Source organism: Protopterus annectens, chromosome 9.part0 (assembly GCF_019279795.1).
Source record: "Protopterus annectens isolate FY-2018-M chromosome 9.part0, PAN1.0, whole genome shotgun sequence".
Lineage (NCBI taxonomy): Eukaryota > Metazoa > Chordata > Ceratodontiformes > Protopteridae > Protopterus > Protopterus annectens.
Window position 1 is genome coordinate 641,690,251 of NC_056743.1, and position 25,417 is coordinate 641,715,667.

A 25,417-nucleotide genomic window follows, 5' to 3' on the forward strand; every position below is an offset into this window, starting at 1 on the left:
AAAACGTTTTTGTACAGGAAACACCTATGATTTCTAGACAATGGGCTCAAGTTACAAAGTAAAAATGGACTGGTGCTATTGTCGAATCAGGTAGCAAATCAAATAGCTTGGGTGTAGGCATTGTAACCAAAAAAATCTTTCAAAGATTCAATAATGCATTCTGAACTCAGATTCAGAAGGAAGGTGGTGCTACACAGTTCTGAAAAGCTCCTGTCTGGATAAACCAGTACTACTGCTACATATTTATGCACCCTGTACCATGCAGCATCAATTTATAATGACAATATATAAAATTATTTTTTCCCAATCACTACTATATTGTTGGAGGAGACTGGAATGCAGTTTCTGACCGTACTATAGCCAGAACTAGCAAAAATATATCATGTGACAATCTCGCTTCTATAGCAGTTGCAGATGTGAATTTAGACTTTTCTTTATTCAATCCATTTAATTGTAAAAAAAAAATTCTTCTATATTAAAGTTTACCTATTACTCACACTGCCATAAATTTTGAACTAGGTTAGACTTTTTCTGATATCTGAAGTCTTCCTAAAAACTGAATATGCTTTAGATATAGAACCCATATGTCTTTCTGATCGCTCTAAAATTATTCTGACCATTAACTGGTCTAATATTAATATAACAAGTAATATAACTTACAATTGGACATTAAATCCTAAGTTACTTTAAAAAGAGGATGTTAAAAATAAAATGAATTGCCTACTGGATACTTTACTACAGACTGTCTCTGAATCTCAAATTCTAAATGATATCCAGTGGGCTGCCCTTACAAGCCAAATCAGAGGCATTTTTATAAGTAAAGAGACTTATTGTAAGAAAACATATAATTTGAAAGAATCCGTACTAAAAAGGAAAATTACTAAGTTAAAACAGGATCTCTGCCTTAATAATAGTGATAATACAGCAAAAAACTAGCTGACCTCCAAAAGGAGCTTTATTTATTGAACACAAAGCAGTATTCATTTTATGAAATGAAACTATAGCAAAATATTCAGAATGGGCACAAATCCCATCAAAATTTTTTGCAAGACACATAAATATACATCAATCTGCTCCCTTAATAACATTATAAAACTGGAGAGAAAATTATGAAAACCTTTGTTCAAATATACACAAATTTATATGGAGAACACAACCTTACCTAATCTCCACAAGGGTTGGATCAATGGTTGAACAGTCTAACTTTCTCAAAATTACACAGGATCAGCAGAATATTCTTACTATGCCATTTAACCAACAAGAAATTTTACAAAAAAACTCTTTTGGCTTTTCCTGGTTAGGGGCTGCCACAGGGGAACTCCGGTCCACTAATGATTGGCAGTGGATTTTTATGGTGCCGAGTTGCCAGCCCGACGCCCAACCTTCAATGAAGGCACACCCATTCACACACTCATCTACCTGCATGTCTTTTACATCAAGGCGCTCCAGCCAAGAATCGAATGAAAGAACCTCTTGCTGTGAGGCGACAAAGCAAATATTCAAAAAATCTCAAAACTGGTAAATTGCCTGGTGTGGATACTGTGGTATTCTATAAAAACCTTTGCTTAAACTATCTAAAAAATTCTACTTTGTGTATTTAAATATGTTGGTGATAATGGTATATCGAATCTTTATCTTAATAATTCTAAAACTATCGTTATTCCAAAAAACAACTCGGACCATAAGAATCCTTTATATTACAGACCATTATCTGTTATAAATATTGATATTAAAATATTTGCCCTGATTTTAGCAAGTAGGTTAAAATTCACACTACCAAATATAATATCTCCTTACCAATCTATATGGAAGCTATACAAACTTGTGACAATACATTAACACTAGATACTTTAATGACTCTTTCCAAACACTACAACTTATCATTCTTCTCACTTATGTTAGACACTCAAAAGTTTTTGATTGGGTGAATATAAATCTTCTATTTGCAATCATATACTTTGTTTTTTCACTCTCCTACATTATCATTAATTTAATCAAAATTCTTTAAGCTAATGCCCACACGTCTTTATATATAAATAAAATTATTTCATTCCCACTCAAAATAATAGCACAAGATAGGGATGCCATCTTTCACCATATTTATTTAATGTCTATATAGAACCACTGTTTCTTTACATAATATGAAAGTCTTTCCACCATATACCAGTCATTTGTAATATTTCTATACCTCTAACAGCTTTTGCTGAACACTGAAAAGTTCCCTAAATCAGAAATTAAGATGGAAAACTGTATAACCTTTCATCATAACCCTACATCGCTCTTCAAAGACAATCTAGCAAAAGTTTGGTCTAACATCAAACACATTCCTAAATGGAATAAATTAAATTTTCCTCTATCATCTAAAGTATCTTTCATTAAAATTAATATACTTCCTAGACAGCTATTTCAGTTTAATTCATCTAATCTAATAGTACATTTTAAATTTTTTCAGAAAATCACGGCCAGGTTATCCAAATTTATATGGGCCCCAAAATCTGTAAGGATCAAATAAAAAAAAATAATTTATCCTAAGACTCATGGAGGACTAGGCCTTCCAGATTTAAACCTATATCATGATATAAAAAATTCTAATAGATTAATTACAATATCAGAGCATAACCCCACATCAAATTCATGGAGTCTCATATGGGTGAAGATCTGTTATATCATGTATGTAAAACCAAAATGAGCTGAATAGGAAAACACATAACTATTTAATAGTCACAAGTAACGCTTTCATCTCTAACCTTGAAACTTCTTCAGACTAAATACATTTAGCATTACCAAGCATTTATATAATACCTAGTCATGTGATTAGTTTACTGCTTTAATCCTTTGTGTTTCAGATAAACAACAAAATATTCCCTGTTACTTAATCCTGGTGGATAACAAGCATCAAGTTCAACTTGCCATAAATACTGTTTCCACTCTAATTCTTCCTCAGCATCAGACTTATTGCCATAACTTGCAACATAATATAATACAATAAATGTAAAATTCACTTTACATTTGGATGACATATAATGCTTGCTTAAACCATTTTTGTCATTACAAGCCGATATTGCATATTTATGCTCATATATTCTCTTGTGAAGCTCTCTAGTTGTTCTATCAACATAAAATGACTGACATATAATATAAATATATATAAATGGGTGTACCTCAAGGGTCTATCCTAGGGCCATTATTTTTTAATATCTTTACTAATCAGCTCTATACCCCCTGTTCTCAGTCATCTTTAGTACAATACGCAGATGATTCTACAGTCATCACCACAGCCAATTCTTCCTCTACGCTCTTCTCAGCTACTCAGGCATCTTTTAACTTAGTTGAAAAATGGCTCTTCAACAACCAGCTCATCCTTAACCCTAAAAAAACAAAGCTGTTACTCTTCCTACCTAAAAACTTTAACAATATTAAACCCTTCTTCTCTAAACTTGAATCTACCTACAATAAGGTTGCTAGATTTGCTGCTCAACAAACCTGCAAATCCCATCACTGTCTCTCTCTAAAACACCTAAACTGGCTTGAATTACCCCACCAGCTTCTTCTCTCTCAGCTCCAGATCATCAATTCTATCCTATACCAGCCTTCCTATTGCCCAGTACTATCTCCTCTCATCTCCCATTATTCTCCCTCCAGACCTCTCCGAAGCTCTAACCAACACCTACTACAAATCACCAAACCCAAGTCTAAATTTGGACACAACATGTACAGCTATCACCCCACTATTGCTTGGAATAGGCTCCAACTAGAAATCAGGACCCTTACACATCCTAAACAATTTAGGACAGCCACCAAAGAGCACTTTAAAAGTCACTGGTTCTGCCACTGCACTCCCCTCTCCTTAAACATCCCCTACTTCATATACCTTAATCTATTTTCTGCCCTTAGCTCACTCTTCTCACAAGCTTTCTCTAATCTTCCTTGGCTACTCTTTCTACTGTCTTCTAAAATCTATTAAGCAAATTGCCTCAGAGAAACATTCTATTGTAATGGAATAAAGTGTTGTTTTGTGTTTGGATGTCATCTGTTCTGGAATAAACTACTTTGAAACTGGAATCTGCAGCCTTCTCCTGGTCCTTCTTTGGTTTGTTTACATTTGGACTATATTTGTTTTTGGGCCTGAAGATTTGCATTTGGTGGTAGCTACTTTTTTGATTCTGTTATAATTGTCTTGCCTTCATGCAACTACATTATGATAAAACTGGATTTTTGTAACCACTTACCCCAAAAACTACATTCATCTTAATGACATATGTATTTTTATACTTCTTGAAATAGCTTTGCTATACTCCTGATTATTGACTCCTGTAAAACATTGTATTCCTACTTAATGCCTTGTAATAATCCTGTAACATTGCTGTTTAATGGTAATTTATAATGAAAATTGTGTAATATGTTGGAGCTTTTCTCCCCGGGCCTCCACTGAAAAAGGGCTCTTCAGCTCAGTCGGACAATCCCGGTCAACAAATGTAAAATAAATAAAATAAAGATAGCTAAATATCCAACAAACATAGATTTGCAAGTAAATCTGTCTCTGATTTTAATCAGCATGTTGTTTACCCTTATTTATTCCATTCTAGTGTACAAATAATTACAAAAATTACAGTTGAGACATTTAAACATCCCTGTTTTTACACTGCTATTCAGTGGTAAGCTTAAGTTTCTCTGAAAAAAAAATAATGAAACTCTTGCTTCTTTTCTGTACAAATATAAGCTTATCACCATTTGCTTTAGTTATTTCTGAACAACTGTTAATAATATTCCAGTTTCTTCTGATTATTTTCTTAATCTCTAGTGAATCTATATTGTTTTCTAATTGCATAGCCAAACAATAATTCACATTTTGGTGCTCACGTTCTCATTGATTTATTTTTTCCTAATACTGTATACTTCTTTCAATTTATTTTCTATCGTCTCCACTGAATAATTTCTGTGGATAAATCTGTTGCAAATGATCTCAGTTTCTTTCAGAAAGTCCCCATCCTTTTTGATGAGCCTCTTTACTCTCCTTAACTGCCCCTTTACTATATTTTGCTTAGTTCTGGTAGGATGCATACTAGAATAATCTAAAAAAAGCATTATTTTGTATTTCTTTTTGTATATCTTAGTAATAGGTTTGCCATTTTCTTTTAATATCCTCACATCTAAATAATTTATACTGAAGTAACTATATTTTATGGTATATTCTAAAAAAAGAACTTGAAAAGTTTCACAAGCACATCAACAGTTTAAGTGCATCAGTGCTTCCTTTCCACACCAAAAACACATCATCAATAAAGCGTTTGTACAAGAGAGTGCTGTTCATATACATGGTGTTGAAAATGTGTGTCATTTCCCACCCACACATAAAAACGTCTGCATAACCCAGTACCATGACAGCACCCATGGCCACTCCATTTGTTTGGCAGCACATGTTGCTGTTAAACTCAAAGTAGTTGTAACTGAGTATTACATCTATAGCTTCTATAATTAGTTGTATAGTATCAGTGAAAAAAATTAGAATTACCACCTCCCATCTCACTATGTCCATACCCTCCTCATTGGGAATGACACTGGATATTAAATCTTTATACACAGTTACTAAAAAGACTTTTTCACTAACTTCTAAGTTTTCTATTTTTGTTAAAAAACTCAAATGAGTCTCTGATATATGAGCTGCTCTTTTCCACCGCTTTTTGCAAATGTTTATCAACAAAAATAGCTAAGCCTTCAGTTTTACTATTACTGCTTGCCACTATTGGCCTCAGAGGTGGATTATCTAAGTCTTTATGTATCCTTGGTAATCCAAAGATCTTGCTAACTTTGGGGCGATCTACTCTCAGAAACTTAATATCTTCAGTAATCCTTCCACAACTGTACCATTCTTCAATAAACATGTCTATCAGTGATACTGGCGTGTAATGTTTGACATCAAGCAATAATTCAAGCATTTTCTTGTATGTATGTAAATCCCATTATAACCATAAAGCTCTTCCTTTTATCAATGAAGAGTTTCATAAAAATCTTAAAATACATAATGTTTTATTGCGCAAGATAAAAATAATACAAAATCTAGTTGAGTTGATTGGTCTAAAAATTCATTTACATTACTGCAACCAATCCATTTAAATTCTAACTTAAAAATGAATAATTAAATTCTAAACCTAATTACCCAAATCTTAAAGATAAAATATATCATAGATCTTTATCTTTATAGAAATCTATCAATTAGCAAATTAAAGGAAACTTTGAATTTACCAAATAAGTATACTGTCATACTAAGACAAATAACAGGACTAATATCAAAATTTTTGAATGAACCTAATATTAACAATGATAATATATCATTATGTAAACAGTTATGGAAGGCCTTCATATCGAGAAAGATGATATCCGATAGTTAAAAATTAATCTCATGTATAAAATATCAAAATTAAATTATTTTTTCTAATTATTGCTCTAAATTAAATCTATCCATTACATACAATCAACAAATCCAGTCTCTCACACTATCTTCAAAATTATTACCTATGAAAAAACTCCTATACACATAGCTCATGACATGTCATACTTAAGCGCTATTCCTCAGTAACACCTGACTGCTCCCTTTGCAAATTTCACAAAACTGATTTGTTACATACACTATGGAGCTGTAAAAGTAATTACAAATGATGGTGTTCCCTGCAAGTTAAATTAGAAAAGATGGAGTATGAGCAATCTACTCTGTCTTGGGAATTTGCAATATTACATACTCCCCTGCCTAGTTTAAACCAACACGATATCCAAATCAATCTGTATTGTCACTCTTTATATCCCTCCTGGAGACAGTGTCCCAATCCTCAAGAACATTCTCTCCTGGCTCTCTACCAGTATCACTAATGAAACTATAATCCTGGGAGATCTTAACATTAACTGGGAAACAATTCAATTTTCAACTAACTCTCTAAATATAAACCTCTTTAACTTCACTCAACTTATTAACTCCACAACCAGGCCATCCAAACACTTCCTTTCTGGCAGTACTCTAGACTGGATTCTAGTTTCCCATCCCCACTACATCTCCAACAGTGGTATCCTTCCAGACCCACTAGGGGACCACCTTCCCACTTTTGCATATCATCTCCCCTCCTTCCTACCACCATCCCACACCTACACCAATACTCGATACCTAAAAAAACTTTAACCCCAATGCATTCTCGGATGCACTAAAAAGAATTAACTGGAACCCACTAAAAACTTTATCCCTGGAAAATGCTATTACTTACTTCAATTCAACCTTCTTAAAGTTGCTAGACTCCTTTGCTCCCTGGAAAACTAAATGCATAAAAAGTAACTCCGTTCCTTGGCTAACTAAGAATACCTTAGCCACCATGCAACTCATGATAAAGCTTCGAAACACTACCATAAAACTAAAACTACTACTTCCCTTAATGAATACAAAACACTCCGCAAAAAAGTAAAAAAACTGACTATCTCAGACTGTAAAGCCTATTTTTCCACTCTCCAAACAAATCACAACAGTAACCCTAAAAACTCTCTACCATAAAAACATTTTTTCTAAAATTGAAACCATGCTCCATTGCCCCTGATGAAATACCACCCTACTTCCTAAACATAGCCCGAGAAGTCATTCCCTTCCCTATCTGTATCCTAATAAATCGATCAATTTCAGAATGCCATGTTCCCCATCTCTGGAAAAAAACCTATATTATTCCACTCCATAAAGGGGACAACAACAATGACATCTCCAAGTTCCGTCCCATTGCTATCCTATTCCCTATTTCAAAACTTGTTGAAAAATGCATCCACCTTCAACTTCTACACTATCTTATAAATAATAACCTTCTTACTCCCACACAGCATGGATTCTGACCTGGCCACAGCACCACCACTGCTCGCCTCTCCTTCCTAGAAACCATAAACAAAGCCCAAGACTCTGGTCATATTGTATCCACTCTCCTCTGGGACCTCTTTTAAGGCCTTTGACACCATCTCTCACAATCTTTTCCTTACTAAACTGACTAAACTAAATCTATCCCACTCCTCTATTAACTGGCTCACCAGTTACCTATTAAATAGGCAACAAGACGTTAAGTGGAAAAAAAGTTACCTCATCATTCCTAAACACTCCCACAGGTGTGCCCATGGCTCAATTCTAGGTCCACTTTTATTTAATATTTTCATTAATGGCTTCTACCATGCCATCCCTAATGCCAACCTCATCCAATATGCCAATGACTTGACTATAATCTGCTCTGCTACCTCCATTTCCTCATTAAAAAAATTAACCCAAGACGCTTTCTCCTCCACTGAACAACGGATGCTAGACAACCATCTAGCACTGAATGCTACCAAGACTAAACTAATGATATTTCACCCCTCTAAAAGCATTACCCTAGACAAAAACTCATTCTCTATCACCAGCCAAAATAACACTCCTCTTAAAACAGTCTCCACTGCTAAACTATTAGGAATCCTCATTGATGACCAACTACAGTTCAATACCCATCTTCATGCAAACATCAAAAAAACTCACAAGAAACTGGGCATGCTTTACCACCACAACCATTTCATCTCTCCCTCCACCAGGCTTCTTCTTGCCAAGACATACCTTATCCCTTCCCTCCTGTATGGGGTCTCTATCCTTACTAACCTGCAAACCTCCCTCAAATCAAAACTTTCCTCCTGTTACTATAAAATTTCAAAAGTCGCAACTGGCCACAGATCAAATACCCATCACTGCATTTTCCTGCACTAACTGAATTGGCGTGAGCTGCCCAATTATCTTACCTACATTCAACTCATCCAAGCACACATTATATTTAGTCCCTCTCTGCCCCTCCCTTGCTTATACCTTCCAAATGCACCTTCCTAACAGATGCCTATGATCCAACTTCCAAAATCTAATAGAACTACATAAGCCTGCCCGCCCACCAGGGAAACATATTCTATCCTTCTGCCTAGCTCATCACTGGAATTCTCTCCCACCTCTTACCCATATCACAAACAGTCTCTCTATCTTCAAAGCTTTACTTCACTCACACTTAATCTCACAATGGGAATGCTCTTGCTCCCATCCTTCATAACTTCCTTGACTACTCATCTCTATACCAAATATATTTGCTAAAAGCCTCCTATAGCTTAGTAATTTCTGCAACAATTATCATCATCATAATTATCATACTTTAGTAGTAACTTAATTTGTTTGAAAAGATTTTTCATGCATTTGCCCCCTCAAATGCCAATTTTACTGCAACTGTTGTTACCTTGTATTCTTTTCCAACTCATTTATTAATCTGTAAGTTTTGTAATGTCTGCAATTTTGTAATTTTTGTAATTTACAATATTTGCATTTTTCAAGAGCTTTTCTCCCCAGGACTCCATTGAAAACGGGTTCCACTTGGCCCAATGGACCAATCTGGTAAACAAAATGCAAATAAAATAAATAAATAAATATTAATTACATTGTTTTTATTGATTAAACTCTTTATTACCCAAAATTGTCTGGATAGGTCAAAAATTTCTTGGGATGGTTTTAAAGAAAATGGCTGTTAATTATATAACAATACACAAATTTTATTTAGCCAGTTACATTAAGCGCCCATATGAAATATTGGGAAAAACTTTTTGACTGTATCTTGTAACTGATTTTCAAATTGCATTATAGAAGTTAATTAATCTTACCCATTGGGTGGCTGCGGTGGTGCAGCGTTTAACGTTGCCACCTCATAGCAAGTGGTTCTCCGGTTCGATTCTTAGCTGGGGAGCCTTCTGTGCAGAGTCTGCATGTACTCCCTGCTATCATGTGGGTTTCCTCCCACATCCCAAAGACGGGTCTACTTTAATTAACCGATAGTGCAATCCGGCGAACGTGAATCTGTTGACACATAAACAGCAAAACGCGGAAATGTCAAACACGCAAAACCGCGAAATTCAAACATCGAAACCTCAATAGTCGGCCAACCCCACCGCCCGTAACATACTACCTACGCAAACAACAAAAAACACATTCATACACTAACCAAAACCCTGCTACTAACCCTAAATTAAAGCACCAAAACCCCACTTGTAACCTTACACTAAACCCCACATACACAACTATCTATGCACTACCCTTAACCCCTCCCTAACCCTAAGGTTCATAACTACTGCATACTTACCCTTCAGAACTATACCCACACAAAGTAAATATTCCACACACATACACTTGACAAAACCCTACACTAAATCTTACATACATTACCTATCTATGCACTTACCTTAACCCGCACCCTAACCCTAAGGTCCGTAGCTATCGCACACTTACCTTACGGAGCTATACCGCAGACGGGCCAACTATGACAATTCAACATTTCCGATTTCACTGTGTAGTGCATTTGACGTTTCCACGTTTCGCTGTTTATGTGTCGATGGATTAGCATTCGCCAGATTGCACTTTCGTTTAATTAAAGTAGACCCCCCCCCAAAGACATGCTGAAGGTGGATTGGACACTCTAAAATGGCCCTAGGTGTGAGTGTGTGCATGTGTGTGCCTTCTGTGGAAGGTTGGGTGCCATGCTTACAACCTGACACTTAAAACTCCACTGCCAATCATTTTGCAGACCATTGTTCCATTGTGACAACCCCTAACAGGAAAAACTAAAAGGAAAAGAATCTTACCAATTAAATCTCTAAACTTGTTATTAGGGCACCTCATGGAGAGGTTTATCTGTTTTATGCCTGCATACATTATTGACATCTTTATGTAAGATTTCTTTTGGCAAGTGGCATTTATTTATTGTGTACATAGCTGTTTTGTATATATTGTTTGTATTATTGTACAGTTTGACAAATAGTTATTGTTGATGTTGTTAAAAGTTTTGAATATCAAGTAATGATTTTTGGGAAAAAATTTTAGTCTCGCTGTCTCACAGCCATTTCCCAAATGCTCTTGGTTTCCCCCCATTACTTGTACACTGCTGGAGAGTGGGAGAGGACAGACATTTCAAAGTACATAGAGGTAATGTGTCTGAGATGAGAGTACAGATCATGAAACAGGATCTGTTTTTGCTCAGATTACATTGTAGGAATCACCACTTTTCCTGGGTACCACCCTCTGTCATGAATTTCCTTTGTTTATTTTCCAGAATATGTGTTGTCTACTATGCAAAGACCATACCATTGCTAAGCAATGGTACTTTAGTCCAGGTGGTTGCGACACAGAGCAATGATTTCCAAGCAGCTACACTGTGTCCTCACACTTTGTGTGTGTGTGTGTGTGTGGGTGTGTGTGTGTGTGTGTGTGTGTGTCTCTTTTTGTCTGTTTAATAAGAGGTATATCTCTCAGCTGTCTATATTTTCACAGAATGTCCATATTTTTGCCTCATATTTTTGCACTGTTTCTCATAAAATTGTTTTCTGGCAAATCTCTGACAAATCACTGAGGACTAAAGTAAGAAAATAACAGTTGATTTCGAAGATGGCTGCCGTTCTGTGAACACTGCTGAACTGCAGCTCTCCATTTAACCTGAGAAATTCAAAACCCTGAGCTGATACCACAAGGTTTTTAACATCAAATCTTCGAGAAATAATTTTATCTATACTTAATTATCGTATATTAAGGAGAAAAAACGGAAAAAAAGGAATATATTTCACTGGATTGCAATAGATTAGCTGGCTCTGCAGAGAGAAGTAAACAAATGGTCCGTGTGCTTTCTATACTGTAAGGATTTGTGTACTAACAGGATGTCTAAAGAAGTAAAAAGTATGGAAACAATTACGACTAAAACCAAACTTTCGGAATTACAATCACATGAAAAAGATGGGATTTCCAAAAGACAAAAAATTACCAAAATGCAGGAACAACAGAAAACAGGGATTAAAGCTAAACCTGATCAGCCCTTAAATATGGAAGACATCAAAAGTGCTCTGCTGCCTATTCAAGAAGCACTGAAAGAACTGACTTCTCAAATACAGTCATTTGGAAGTACATGTACTCAGTTGCTGGAAAGAATGGATAAGACGGAAGCTAGAATTTCGGAAAATGAGGACAAAATAACTTTACTGGGAAAAAAAAACAAATCTACATGATCTGGATATACAGGCTATGCAAAACAAGCTTACAGACTTGGAAGCAAGATCCAGAAGAAATAATGTTATCATCACAGGGATTCCAGAATCTATCCAGTATAATGAGCTAATTCCAACCATACTACAAATATTTGCAGTGCTGTTAAATAACTCTGAGGGGATGAAACAGATGGTTATTGAAAGAGCACACAGAGCTTTAAGAGAGGTACAAGCATCTAACTTTCCAAGACCTGTATATGCTAAAATACTCAACTATCAAGATGTAAGTAAAATACTTATTACTGCAAAACAAGCTGGTGGTTATATTATGTGGGAAAATAATAAAATATCTTTGTCACAAGATTTGCCTATGCAGGTCAGACAGGCAAGACAGGCTTTGTCTCCATACTGTAAATTCCTCATTAATAAACAAATTAAGTTTCAAATGAAATACCCTAATGTGCTTATTTTTACAATGGATGGAATCAAACATTCTGTTTCTACCAAAAATGAGGCTAAAACTGTGTTTCTTAAAGTTTTCAAGGCTTTACTTGCATCAGAGACTTGAACTGAACCTTCGTTGAGACTGGCACGCTGCTGAGATGGGATCCATTATCTAATGTGTCTCCAGGTCTGTGTAATCCTTTGTTTTCATGTGAAAAACTGCAGGCCCCTTTCAGAGTAACAAAACTGTTTGTTTTCCTTATCTGGATTACCTGCACTCGTTTTCCGACATTTTATGGCTTAAACAAACTGTTTTCGTCGAGGAGGAAGACAGGAAATGCCTAAAATGCTGTTGAGGGTGTCGAATTCGATGTGACACTTCCGGGTGTCCGTCTGTTAAAGCGGTCCCCCATCGCGAATATTTCATAGTGTTTCCTGCCTTGGGAAACCAAAGGGAACTGTTTAAACACTATTTTTGCTTATTTAGCAGTGAAAAAACGTGATGTTTGGTAAATTAAAAACATAGGCACACTTGTTATGCTTTCCTAATAACTGTTACTTAAAATCTTGTAATTATAGTAGTTACAGAGGGTGCAAGGATATTATTATGTTAGTACAATGTAGTTGTCATTATAGTTATTAATGTACTGTGTATAGATGGTACTATATTTTACTTTAGTTAGTTAGTAGTCTGTTTTATTATTAAACTAGGTTAAAGTGAACTTATAAGCAAGGATATTACCAAGTAGTTTTTTATTTATTTAAGGGTATGGTATTTTTTTTTTTTTCTCTCACACGGACTGTGTATAGATAGCTAATCGCAGTATAAGAAAAGGAAAAAAAAAATTCCCTTTTTCGTAATATATTCTATATGTACTGTCTTATTATATGTGCAGTTTGAATTGTTTAAATAATAGGTAACCATAGAGTGATAGTTCATGGCAGTGTTTGTTAGGGAATGCTTAGTTTAGGCGTTGTCATAAGTAAGTTAGAGTTTATAGGTCTTAACTATGGAACACATTTTAAACTAGATAATGTAGTGTTTTATATTTGTTTTTTTCTGTATACCTTAGGTATTACATGTTATATAAGATCTATATATATCCTGGTCTGGGGTTAGAGTGGGTAAGCACTGGGGTAGGACGGGATATAAGAATTGCTTCCAGTATATGTATGACTTTGAAGTTATTGTATCTGTTTACCTATGTTTTCTCTCCAAACCTTTTACTGTATAGCCAACCTTTGAAATGTGGGAATTAGATTCATGGAATGTTAAAGGGCTCCAGAACTTGAGGAAGAGGAAACTATTGTTTCATGTATTGTTGCAGGCTAAGGCGTGGTTTATTTTACTGCAAGAAACTCATTTAATGAATGATCAATAGGCGGATATTAAAAAAAAGAATTGGATCAGAGAGGTAATAACATCGGAAGGTAAGTCAAATAGTGCGGGGGTAGCTATAATTATTAAAGATCAATATAAAGAGAAGATTTTGGACTCTAATTCAGATAAAGATTGGAGATGGTGTTATGTCACCCTCTCGTCTACCCTATTTGATAAACCTATAGTACTTTTTAATATCTATGCGCCATGTAATAACCAACAAATATTTATAACATCATTATATTCTATTTTAATGCAATTCGATAGACACTATGTAATTATGGGAGGTGACTGGAATGCTTACCAAAATCCGAAGTTGGATAGATCTTGTCCACAAAGAGCATTTAATAAGCATGCTGTATTAGCACTGAATGATATAAAAGAAGATTTTCAACTATATGACCCTTTTCACTATTTAAATAATGATAATAGTACTAATAATTTTACATTTTATTCTCCATGTCACAAAATGTGGTCCAGAATAGATTTTTTTCTGATTTCAAGATCATTGATTAACTTAGACCCTACAGTTGTTACACATGCCAGATACCTATGAGATCATTCAAAAATTTCGCTGAGTTTCGCTAAAGAAGTAAAAGATATCTTACGACAAAGAGGGTATAATTGGTCTCTGAATCCAAACTTGCTAATTAAGGATGACATATTACAAGAAATTTCAAATTACCTTAAAGATTTACTGGTTGGTTTAAATAAACATCAGAATGCCCCAGATATTGAATGGGCTGCAGTTAAAGCGCAAATAAGAGGGATCCTTTTGCAAAAAGCCTCTTATTATAAAAAAATATTAAATAAAGACATTCAAAACTTGGAATCCAAAATTAAACTACTCGATCAAGAGCTAATGTGAAACTTTAACGAGCAAACAGAGAAAGAGTTGCTTAAACGTCAAAAGGATCTCTTCTTAATTCAAAACTCTAGAGTAACATTTCAAGATTATAAGACTCTAGTTAAGTATGCTAATCCTGCTCAAATGCCATCGAGAGTGCTGACTAGGATCATTAATCAATCAAAAACAACTGGGCAAATTTCAGAAATACAACTTAATAATAAGATATATCATAAAACTGCAGATATTATTGATATCTTTGAGAAAATATATACTTATATTTATGAGGGGCAGAAGGATATATCCTCTAATACAGTTTATGAACAATTTTTACACCTGATTAAGTTTCCAAAAGTAGGAGTGGATATTCAAAATGATTTGGTTAAACCGATATCAGAAGAAGAAATAATATATATAATTGAGCATATGAAACCAAAGAAATCACCAGGTCCTGATGGGTTGACAGTGGAGTTTTACAAGAAGTTTGCAGAGTCTATCGGTAAGATACTTTCAGTTGTGTTTAACTATATAATTAGGAATAAAATTCATGATCCTCATCTTAATGCTTCCAAAACTATTCTTATACATAAAGCTAACTCAGATCCCCAGAACCCAGATAATTATAGACCAATATCATTAATTAATGTAGACATGAAAATTTTAACCTCAATTATAGCATTTAGATTGAAGCAAATCATGATTCATATAATATCTAAAAAACAGGCTGGATTTATGACAGGTAGACAAACAAGTGATAATACACTTTCATTACATACTATGATAGCGCATGCTAAGCAAAATAATCTGAATATATATGCTCTTATAATAGATGCACAGAAGGCCTTTGATAGGGTAGACACGAATTTTCTGTTTCATCTCTTACCTTATTTTAATATATCCCCTGAATTTGTTCAAATCTTACAAATTTTATATAGTAATCCTTATACTACACTGTATATTAACAAAAGTTTTTCCAAAAGAATACAGATTAGGTCGGGAACGTGACAGGGTTGTCCTTTGTCCCCTTTACTATTTAATATTTATCTTGAACCCTTGTTCTTATATATTAAGCAGAAGGTTTATCATAATGTCCCAATAATGTATGGAACTAAAATATTAATGGCAGCTTTTGCTGATGATCTGAATATTTATTGTGCATCTCCAATATCAGACACTGAGAAGATATTGAAAGCAGTTAATGATTTTTCAGAGGTTTCAAACTATAAAATTAATATGGGGAAAACCTATATATTCCCTTTAAAGACACCTAAACCTTTCTCATTATTACCTTTAGTGGGGCAGGTAACATTCAAAGATAATATTAAATACCTAGGTGTTGTGTTTTCCACAGATAATATAGATTTTTATAATAATAACATTAAAATAGTTTGGGAACAAATAGTTTCTGATTTTGTGAGATGGAAAAATTTGCACTTGCCAGTATTAGCAAAAGTTTCTATTATAAAAATGAATGTATTGCCACGGTTACTGTATATTTTTCGGTCATCCCATTTATCCCTCTCAAGAACATTTTTTAAACAAATTCATAAAGATTTGGCTAAATTTATTTGGGAACCAAAGAAAACTAGGGTATCTTATGACAAATTAATGACCCCAAAAAGTAAAGGAGGTCTGGAGTTGCCTAATTTTGAAATGTATTATCTGATTGTGAATTCTAATAGGATTTTAAGAATGGCCAATCATGAGATAACTAGTACTAAGTGGACACCAACTTGGCTAACCCTCAACTATGAATATATTTTAAAGTTGAACATTAATCCTAAAGCAATGCCCTTTTTGGGTAAAGATATTCTGAAGGTATATGGGATTGTGGAACACATTAAAACTGAAATATTATTTTTACAGAGTCTATTTCAATCATTGGATTTACTTCAGCATATGATGGTCTTTCAGCCCTTTCACAGGAACCCAAATGTAAAACTGAACAACCAATTAATTGATCTAAAGAAGTTTTCATTAATTGTTAATTTAACTATGATCAATATATATAAACATCTGGATTGATCGCCCAACCAAATAAGACAAGAATTTAATTTACCTAAAAATTACCTGATTATTCTTAGACAGATTAGAGAATTTACTATAAGTTACATCCAAAACTTTAAACTGGATGAAGAGACTATAAATAAATGCTCTGAGTTGTGGCAAGCTCTCCAATAGGATATTAAATGTATAACAGCAACAAATAAATTAATTAAAGAACTTAAATTTCAAGGTAAAGTTTTGTTATCAAATTATTGGGAAGAGAAAATATTATTGACAGACAAAAGTAATATGTTAAAGGCAATTGAATTGACTATTAAATCTACTTCTCTTCAAAAACTGTTATATACCCAGCTGATGATTTGGAATAATGCATATTATACACGCCTTGCTCTGCATAAATTTAATTCTAAAAACTCTGCAACATGCCCATACTGCAAAACTCAACCGGCTGATCTTCTTCATATGTTCTGGAGCTGTAAGTGTATATACAAACTGTGGAATTCCCTTAAAATTCAACTTCAGAAAGTGGGCTACCAAAGTACAACACTGTCTTGGAAATTTATGATTTTGCATATTCCCCCGAAGGAACTTACCAGATCACAGAGTATAGTTCATATTAATATTTTCTTACTAATGAAGCTTTATATAGTTTCAAATTGGCTAGACCCAACTAAAACATCATGGCAAAACTTCAGAGTGTTGGCGACAAAACATATACTAGCTCATAAACTACTTTTAAATTCACATAGTAAGGGTATCAATAATCCGAAAATTTGGGAACAGATATTTAATATTATATTAGCATAAAACTTTTGAATTGAAGGTAGTAATAATCATTGCTATATTTGGAGAGAAATGTCTAATCAAACTGTTCAATATTGGAAACTTACTAATTATTCTTATGTTTTTCTTATATTTCTAATGTCTTATATGGAAGCATTCTTGTAAATATTGTATATTGTTTGGTGTGATCGTTACAGTGTTAGTTAGTAGTTTGTATTTTATAATTTTGTATGAAAAGTATATAACAATAAAGATTTATTATGGAAAAAAAAAAGAAAACAGTTGACATTTGAGATTCAGACTTCATATCCTTCAGAAAAGTCATGCTAATGCAAAACCTGTTAGTCTAGTCTATTGACTGTCTAAGTTTATAAGAACAATATTTAAAAACTGTCTGTAATTTCTGGGCCTTTGTTCCTCCATTATCTTTGGCTTTGTCCAAATTTCTTACTCTTAAGAGGTTGAGAGGTATGGGAAGTAGACATAACAGATGTGTGTTTTCACAACTGAAAAATTAGGTGACAAGTATGCTCTTGTGTAAACTTAGAAGGCTATGGTATAAGAATTTTTTATCACTTTCTGCTTAACAGTCTCGGTGAATTATTTCCAATCAAAGAGGCAATGTGATGTTTCTCAGATATTACTTTACATTTTATTCTACAAATTGCTTTTTTGTTGAAACCCAGACAATCAAACCCATTTGTCTGAACAAGTTGAACAGGCAAATAGTGTGTGTGTGTGTGTGTGTGTGTGTGTGTGTGTGTGTGTGTGTGTGTGAGTTTGTAAATATACATTTCTGTGTATATTTGTATGTACATAGATCACATATACATATGCATTATGTAAGTGTAAATGGGATCTGGACACATGCTAGACTAGCATATGTCCGAATCACAAAACATCGATCACAGATACACAAAAGCACTTAACATCGAAAAGCGCTTACATGTATGCGTGCCTGTTTCATAGATCGGATTACAGTGCAGGTAAGGGAAAATTCCCTTTTCCCCACTGTATTCTGATCTTGGAGTGAGAATATTAAAGTAGGGGGTGGGGGGGGTGCAGGGGGGCTTGCCCCCCCTGCAAAAACATAGATTTTTATTTTTTTAACTACATATACACGGAAGCGCTTTTGTGTATATGTGTTCGATGTTTTGTGATTCAGACATATGCTAGTCGAGCATGTGTCCTAGATCCGTGTGTGTGTGTGTGTGTGTGTGTGTGTGTGTGTGTGTGAGTGTCTGTTCATTGATGTACACCACATGATGATCAACTCAAGAATCAAGGTTTCTCTGAAGTAGTAATTCCACTTTGATACAGGCTTACTGAAGGATGTACCTCTGCACTACAGTGGACATCCATGATGGGTGTCAGCGAGCAGCCAGTAGATGTGGGTGAGATAATGCACCACTTGGGCATATCCCTCAGAAAATACATAATAATGCAAAACTTGTTATTCTATCAACTATCTGAGTTCACAGGAGCAATATTTAAAATCTATCCCTAATTATTTTTGGGCCTTTGTCTGACTCCCGCCATTATTTTTGGCTTTGTCCAGATTTCTTGAAATGAGAGACTGAGAGGTATGACTGGAATTTAAATGTGGTAACTGTACTTGCTGTTGTATTTATACAAACTTGCGGATTTAGCAAGTGGTATTTTATGAGTGGTAGCAATGAATGAACTGAAAACCTGTAAACTTTATTACGAACCATATGCAGTCAATAAAACACATAAAACGGACAGATTCCTACTGAACAAACATTGAATTTTAACAAATCCCACAGCATGACTGATTTTGAACTGCTAAGTGAATACAGGGACTCCCAGAGAAGTGCCCCCGCATCACCAAATACAGGCAATAAATAACTCAGTATGTATTTATTTATTTAGCAAGAAATGGATGCATATTTGTGGAATGTTGCCTGGCATCATTTATCACTATTTAGGACATTTAAAGTACTACTGATTATCAGTGAAATGCAAATTACTGTAACAGTCCATACAGGTTGCCTCAACTTTTAATATGGAAAAGGAAAAAAAATGATTTTGTAGACATTTAATTGTTTGCTATGCTGATGTCCTACTGACCTGTTTTAAATACAGTATGATAAATTTACATTATTGTGAGAAAAGTCAGAAATAAAAGTTCCTTCTACAACATATTCATATTTGCCGAGCATGCTGTAACATACCACAATTCAGTTTAATTAAAGGAAGAGTATCAGTTTTGGGGAGATAAAAAATTAGTAAGTTCTGTTTAAAAAGCAGTTTTCTAAGTGCTATAATTTTAGTATTCTATTAAAACATTCACCTTCCTAAATAAAATAATCAGTCCTTTCTTGAACATCACCAGCTACCACATCATTTCGTTTTTGAACAGGTCTGTCATTACATTCCCATATTGTGAGAATCCCAAAGGATGCAGTAATAGATGGCCGAGTCAGACAGGGGGATTTGTGAAATGGTTAGGGTTGTGTCTTTATCATCGCCCCTTGAAGAAAACCTCCACTTAGCAAATGCTACGGTGTCATCGGTCACACTGTATAACCCTCTGGATTGGTGTTCTTTAAGAAATTGTGCAGGGACTACATCAGCATGTAACATTAATTAAAAACTTGCCTTGATGTCATATCCTTGTCTCTGCATACTGATGCAAGATACTGAGAGCTATTCACTAAGCATACCATTCTCAATGTCTGTGGTAACAATTTCTGGACAAACCCAAAAATAATAAGGACATAAGGGCTTATAAACAAATCCAAATTTTAAATACTACTATAATTCAGTTTAGAAATAAATAACAGGTTTTGCATCCACATGCATTTAAAGTGAAAAACAAACTAATAAAATGAGAATGGACATCAGATATGTTACGAGTAGATTGGGTTGTTTGTGCTGCATTCCGCTGTTCACCTCTGACGTCCATTCTCGTTTTATCAACATGCATTTACTGAACAACATGAAGTAGGAAACTGTAATGTTCGGTACTACTGACTAACTGTAATCTTCAGTGTTTCACCAGAAAATAAAACACAAGGTTCATGACATTTGAGAGGTAGGTGAGCCACTCTGAAATACCTGAAGCAGAAGGAAATGCATGATGTTTAGAAAGACCCCATAATTCAAGGATGCACAGACATATTTTTCAGAACATTGTGTGCTCTTGAGCCCCCTCCTTCCCTGTCATTCACTGGGTTCTTTGGTTACACTGCCATTCTGTCCACGTACCAATACCTTAACTTTGTACTTTGCAACTACAAACCAGGGCATGGCTGAACATTTCTTTGCCCTACTTCTATTGTTTAGAAGCTGCAGTATCCTTCTATGCCTGTGAAATATTCTCTTTCCATCTGAACTGGGATTGGACCATTCATGCTTTGCTGTGGCACACCCCCTAGCTTAAGACTTGTGCTACGGGAGAGCCCTGAATTGCGAGTGCTTTGCTGTATCTGAGCTCAGTCCCATTCTAATGGTAGGAACCGAACCAATCATGGCAGACAAGGCTCCTTTTGACACTGATGTAATCACTCTCGTCAGATTTGTGCTGGAACAGGGCAGGAAGACAAATGGTAGTACTGGAGAGTTCAGTGTCAGCTACTACTGTATTCATTATGCACAGCAATCAAAGACATCTCCTCTGCTGTCAGGAAAGCAGACATCGCACAACTGTAGGTATTAAATGTGCAAACTTGCACTCTTAGTTACAAATGCACCAGTTTTTATGCAATTGCAAGATGTGGACAGCTGCACTGTTGCCTTAGTGTGGATAGGTCGCTGTTAGTGTTATCTGACTTTTCTACACATTTCATACAGTTACACTGAATTCCATTTTGCATAATTGCCTTATCTTCATGTTTAAAGTTCAGGAAGTATTAGGTTGGGAATATTAAACTGTTTCAGTTAAAATGTGGGTTTATTAGGAGTAACACTGAATGCAAGTATTCCTATTTCCTGAATAATGTTGTTGTATGCAAGTGTCTCAGACATACATCAATTCCCATTTTATATACATTTTACAGAGTTTCATTTGCAGAAGGTACGACTGCTTTCTTGTGGCCTTTCTTCTAACCATTGCTCAGTGCTCTGAAACATAAAATCATGATTTAAAGGGGCCACTCGGGAATTCATGGCATCCCATTATTTTAGCCTCAAAACTGGGAAATTCAGAGGAATTCAGTACAGTTGAGAGGTGTGTTCTGGATTTGTCCCTGATTCTGCTCAGATCTGTCCAGGCTCCATGGAAATGGTGCGTTTCTGCGCAATGCAAAAATAAGGTGTTCGATATTTTGATTGTTTGTCACACATTGCTAAGGTCTGGGTTCCACACTGGCCTATTAAGAGGTTGAGACCTATGGCTGTTGCACTTTTTTAAGGTTTGGTATGGAGGGTGACAAATGACTGTGCTGACCAGGACACCAGATTCCTGTGCCACAGCTCTGAGACATAAGACAAGTGTAGAAAGGGTGTGGGGAGTAGGGATAGAGGAGAGTTAGGACATTAAATCCACTTATGCAGAATCAGCCTAAATAGAAGTATTGCTTTTTGTGCTGTCAAGCAAATGTAACATAATCTATCTAGTAGACTCTGTGATCACTGTAGAATTTATCTTAAGGAAAAGAGGTGTGGTATCTGTGAATCCAAATGAAATACCAAATAATGAGATGCTCGGCAGACATCAGATAAGGTATCTTCACAAACTTTTTCCATACAAAATTAAACAATTTCCCGATAATTGCCTAATATGAAACAACAAGGTGATATACAGTATATAATATCAGGCTAAACTATATAATATTTCTACTAGGTTTTGTCATTTATATTAACCATGGAAAGTACTTGTTTCTTGGAGTAATATATGTTTGTAATCCTAACAAATCTACAGCAAATTAAAATTATAATCACATTAAATGGATGCTATGTAATAAGTTGCTGTAGATAATTTGGAGTATCTCTCTCTTTAAAGATAATATATGTAAGTTATGCACTTTGTCCCCCTTTCTGTTTCAGGTTGGTGTCATCAGTTGGGGCGTGACAGATCCCTGCAAATATTCTAATGTATGCAGACTCAGCAACAGAAATGAAATGCGAGACTTTCACATCAACCTTTTCAAGGTGCTGCCATGGCTCAAGCAACACCTGAGTAATGATATAGAATTCTTAGCCACAGTGCCAAATTATGAAGATCCGAATGCTTGTTAACAGGGCTTAAAAGGCTGACTTGGTGTACCTCACAACCCCCATTGACAGCTTTATTTCTTTTAGAATGTTTTGGGAGTTCATTCAATATATTTCTTGTATGAGGAAAGTCAACCACCTTGCAGTTTGGCACTATTGAGTTTTCTAATAAAAAGTCTATTAAGATTGTCGGAGAATATTTGTAAAATCAAGAATGATTGTCAGTTATTCTGGAAATGCAGACATACAACATCAGAGAATAATTCATTCTTGGGAAATTGCCTCTCACCAATGCAAAATTTACTCTCTGTTTAGCAAGCTGCTACAGAACTGTAACACTGAAAGCATTCCATCTGCATGAACATTTAATGTGCTGAGCAATGTAGTGAGGTGACTGTTATTAATCAGAACCTCCTATGCCACAGCTAGTATCTTCTAAACTTTAGAAATTGCATTTCCCCTACTGATGAATATATTTTGTGCTGTAGTAACATCATTTAGCTATCAGATTTTCTGCACATCAGACCAGTAACAGAAATTGTTAACAGCATAATAAATTTAATACTGTTTTTTCCCAGAATAAGCGTATTTAAGTGCATTGAAGTTCATCAGAATAAGAAATATTAGAATAACAAATATTACACATCTGGTCATTTATCACAGTTAAGGAAGCTTGTAAAAATCAACAGCAGATAATTATCACTAAAGAGGTTTAGTTTTAAAGGTTCGGCTTGAGTGTATTTATCTGTGTAAAATAGGAGTAATCAAGATTACATATGGAATTACATAGGTTGTAATGCTGTTGTACCATCCTGTCTGCGTATGGTTGTTTACCATACTGTCTTATAAATATAGGTGGGGCGATATAGTAACACAAAGTATCTAGAAATAAATTAATGTTTACTCAACAAAGGTCTACATTTGAAACCATGGTGTGATTTATTGATTGATTATGTTAGCAGTCCTGCTAAATTCCTTCCTGTGAGGTACATACTTTGACATGCTGATTGCTATGCAGACGGCAGTGGATACAGATGTATGAAGTGTCTATTTTTTGTAGTAATCACACCAGCAGTGGAGTAACTACTCTAAATCAATCTCATACTTATCCCGCTTCATGGCTGCTGTCTGATGGTGACTGCTTCCCTCTTAACCTTCACTCTCAGGGAAACTAAAATTTCACAGTAACCACAGAACTGCATGGTTATCACTCACAGGATAGATATAATTTCTAAAATATATATTTTTGCAGTGAGTTAATATAGCATTTGGTAATTTATATTCTCTCTCTTCCAATTAATTAATTTTGATCCAGTCTTGTTTGAATCATTGATACAGATTTTATCCTTTTTGTAATAAACCATTGTTTTAATAATTTTAATTTCTTAACTGTACTGCATTATCACCATTAAACTCATTTTCCTATTTCTATGTGGCATCAATGTGTCTTGTCAACTGATGCCGTAACTCTAAATTCACAGCCACTCTCCTACCTTCTTTGGTAGTCATGTCAGACTCTCGCAGATCTTCTCTCACATAATTCATCCATTCCTTGGCTGGATGTCCTCATCTCCTACTGCCTTATTCCTGTTTCTCCCAAATCTTCTATGTGATTTGGTCATGTATACTAGATGTATGATATATTACATTAAACAGTTTATTTAATGGAGGCCTGTTACTACTTGTTTAATATATTTGTGGTGAGTAGGTTTACAGATGCATCATTTTAACTTACTACACTTATCAATGAATGGGTATATCTAACTTTTAATCTTGTAGTGGATGTTAAAGATACAGGCTTAATGCAAACAAAAACTAAACACTGGAAATATTACATTTTAGTCAAGTAGTAGATTACGTTATTTATTCATTCTCCTTAAGTCACTGCAGAGCCAAAGGGGAACCACAGCCTATTTGGGCACTTATTAGTTGCAAAGCAGATGACGTAATCCTAAATGAAATATTAACTCATGTCAAGACACACATATTCACATGACACAAACACCAGTGGGCAATTTTTGGCATGCAAATTAAGCCTGGCTTTGTCACATGAAGTGATGAAGCCCTGACTGCAGCACAGATGACTCAGATTCATACGGTGGCTGATACACTGGAAGATCCAGGCATGGACAGTGGGAGTGACTGACTTATGCCAGCTTGCCCACTGAGGGGGGGGGGGGGCTCCTAGTTGGTCAGTTACTCCCATGAAAATGGAAGCTTGCACTACACCAAAAGGACAAGATTTAATAACGCCACATCAAAAACATATTTTTTTCTTCTTCATCAGAACACTTTTACTACACCAAAAGGACATGATCAGGAGATGTGGGCTTAGCAGGTGATAGCAGCAGTTGTGGATGCATGTATGGGAACTTGCACATGTCAGGGGAGGGTATGTATAGGAGGTCTGTGCAGTGATGCAGGTAGCCATATCAGCCACCAGGGGTTGGGTTAGGGCCATACAGGAATACCTCCCTTGCCTGTCCTCTGTGTGATGCAGACTGCAGATAAGGAGAAGAGGCGCTGTGTAGTTCTGTGCCAGAACAGGGAATGGTCAACAAAGCACCCCAGTTTAGTGGATAAGGCAGACTAACCTGCACAGTGAGATGAGGATTCCCTTCCTGCATCAAGCGGGTAGATGTGGAAGTATGGCCAGAGATAAAAAACACCCTCTTGGCTGCCTGGATGACAGTACCTCCAGGTGGCTTTCACTTCCTTCCTTACTGGAGATATCCAGTACAGGG

General features: G+C 35.3%; 1 protein-coding gene across 1 annotated transcript in view; it reads left to right on the forward strand.

Moving 5' to 3' along the window:
• LOC122811397 (complement C2-like) overlaps positions 1-23,253 on the forward strand; it is a 925,867-nt gene extending 902,614 nt beyond the window's left edge. Inside the window, exon 17 of the mRNA XM_044083220.1 lies at positions 22,506-23,253. Coding sequence (XP_043939155.1) covers positions 22,506-22,697 — 192 coding nt within the window. The 3' untranslated portion in view covers positions 22,698-23,253. The remainder of the gene's footprint in view (positions 1-22,505) is intronic.
• Positions 23,254-25,417: the final 2,164 nt, after the last annotated feature.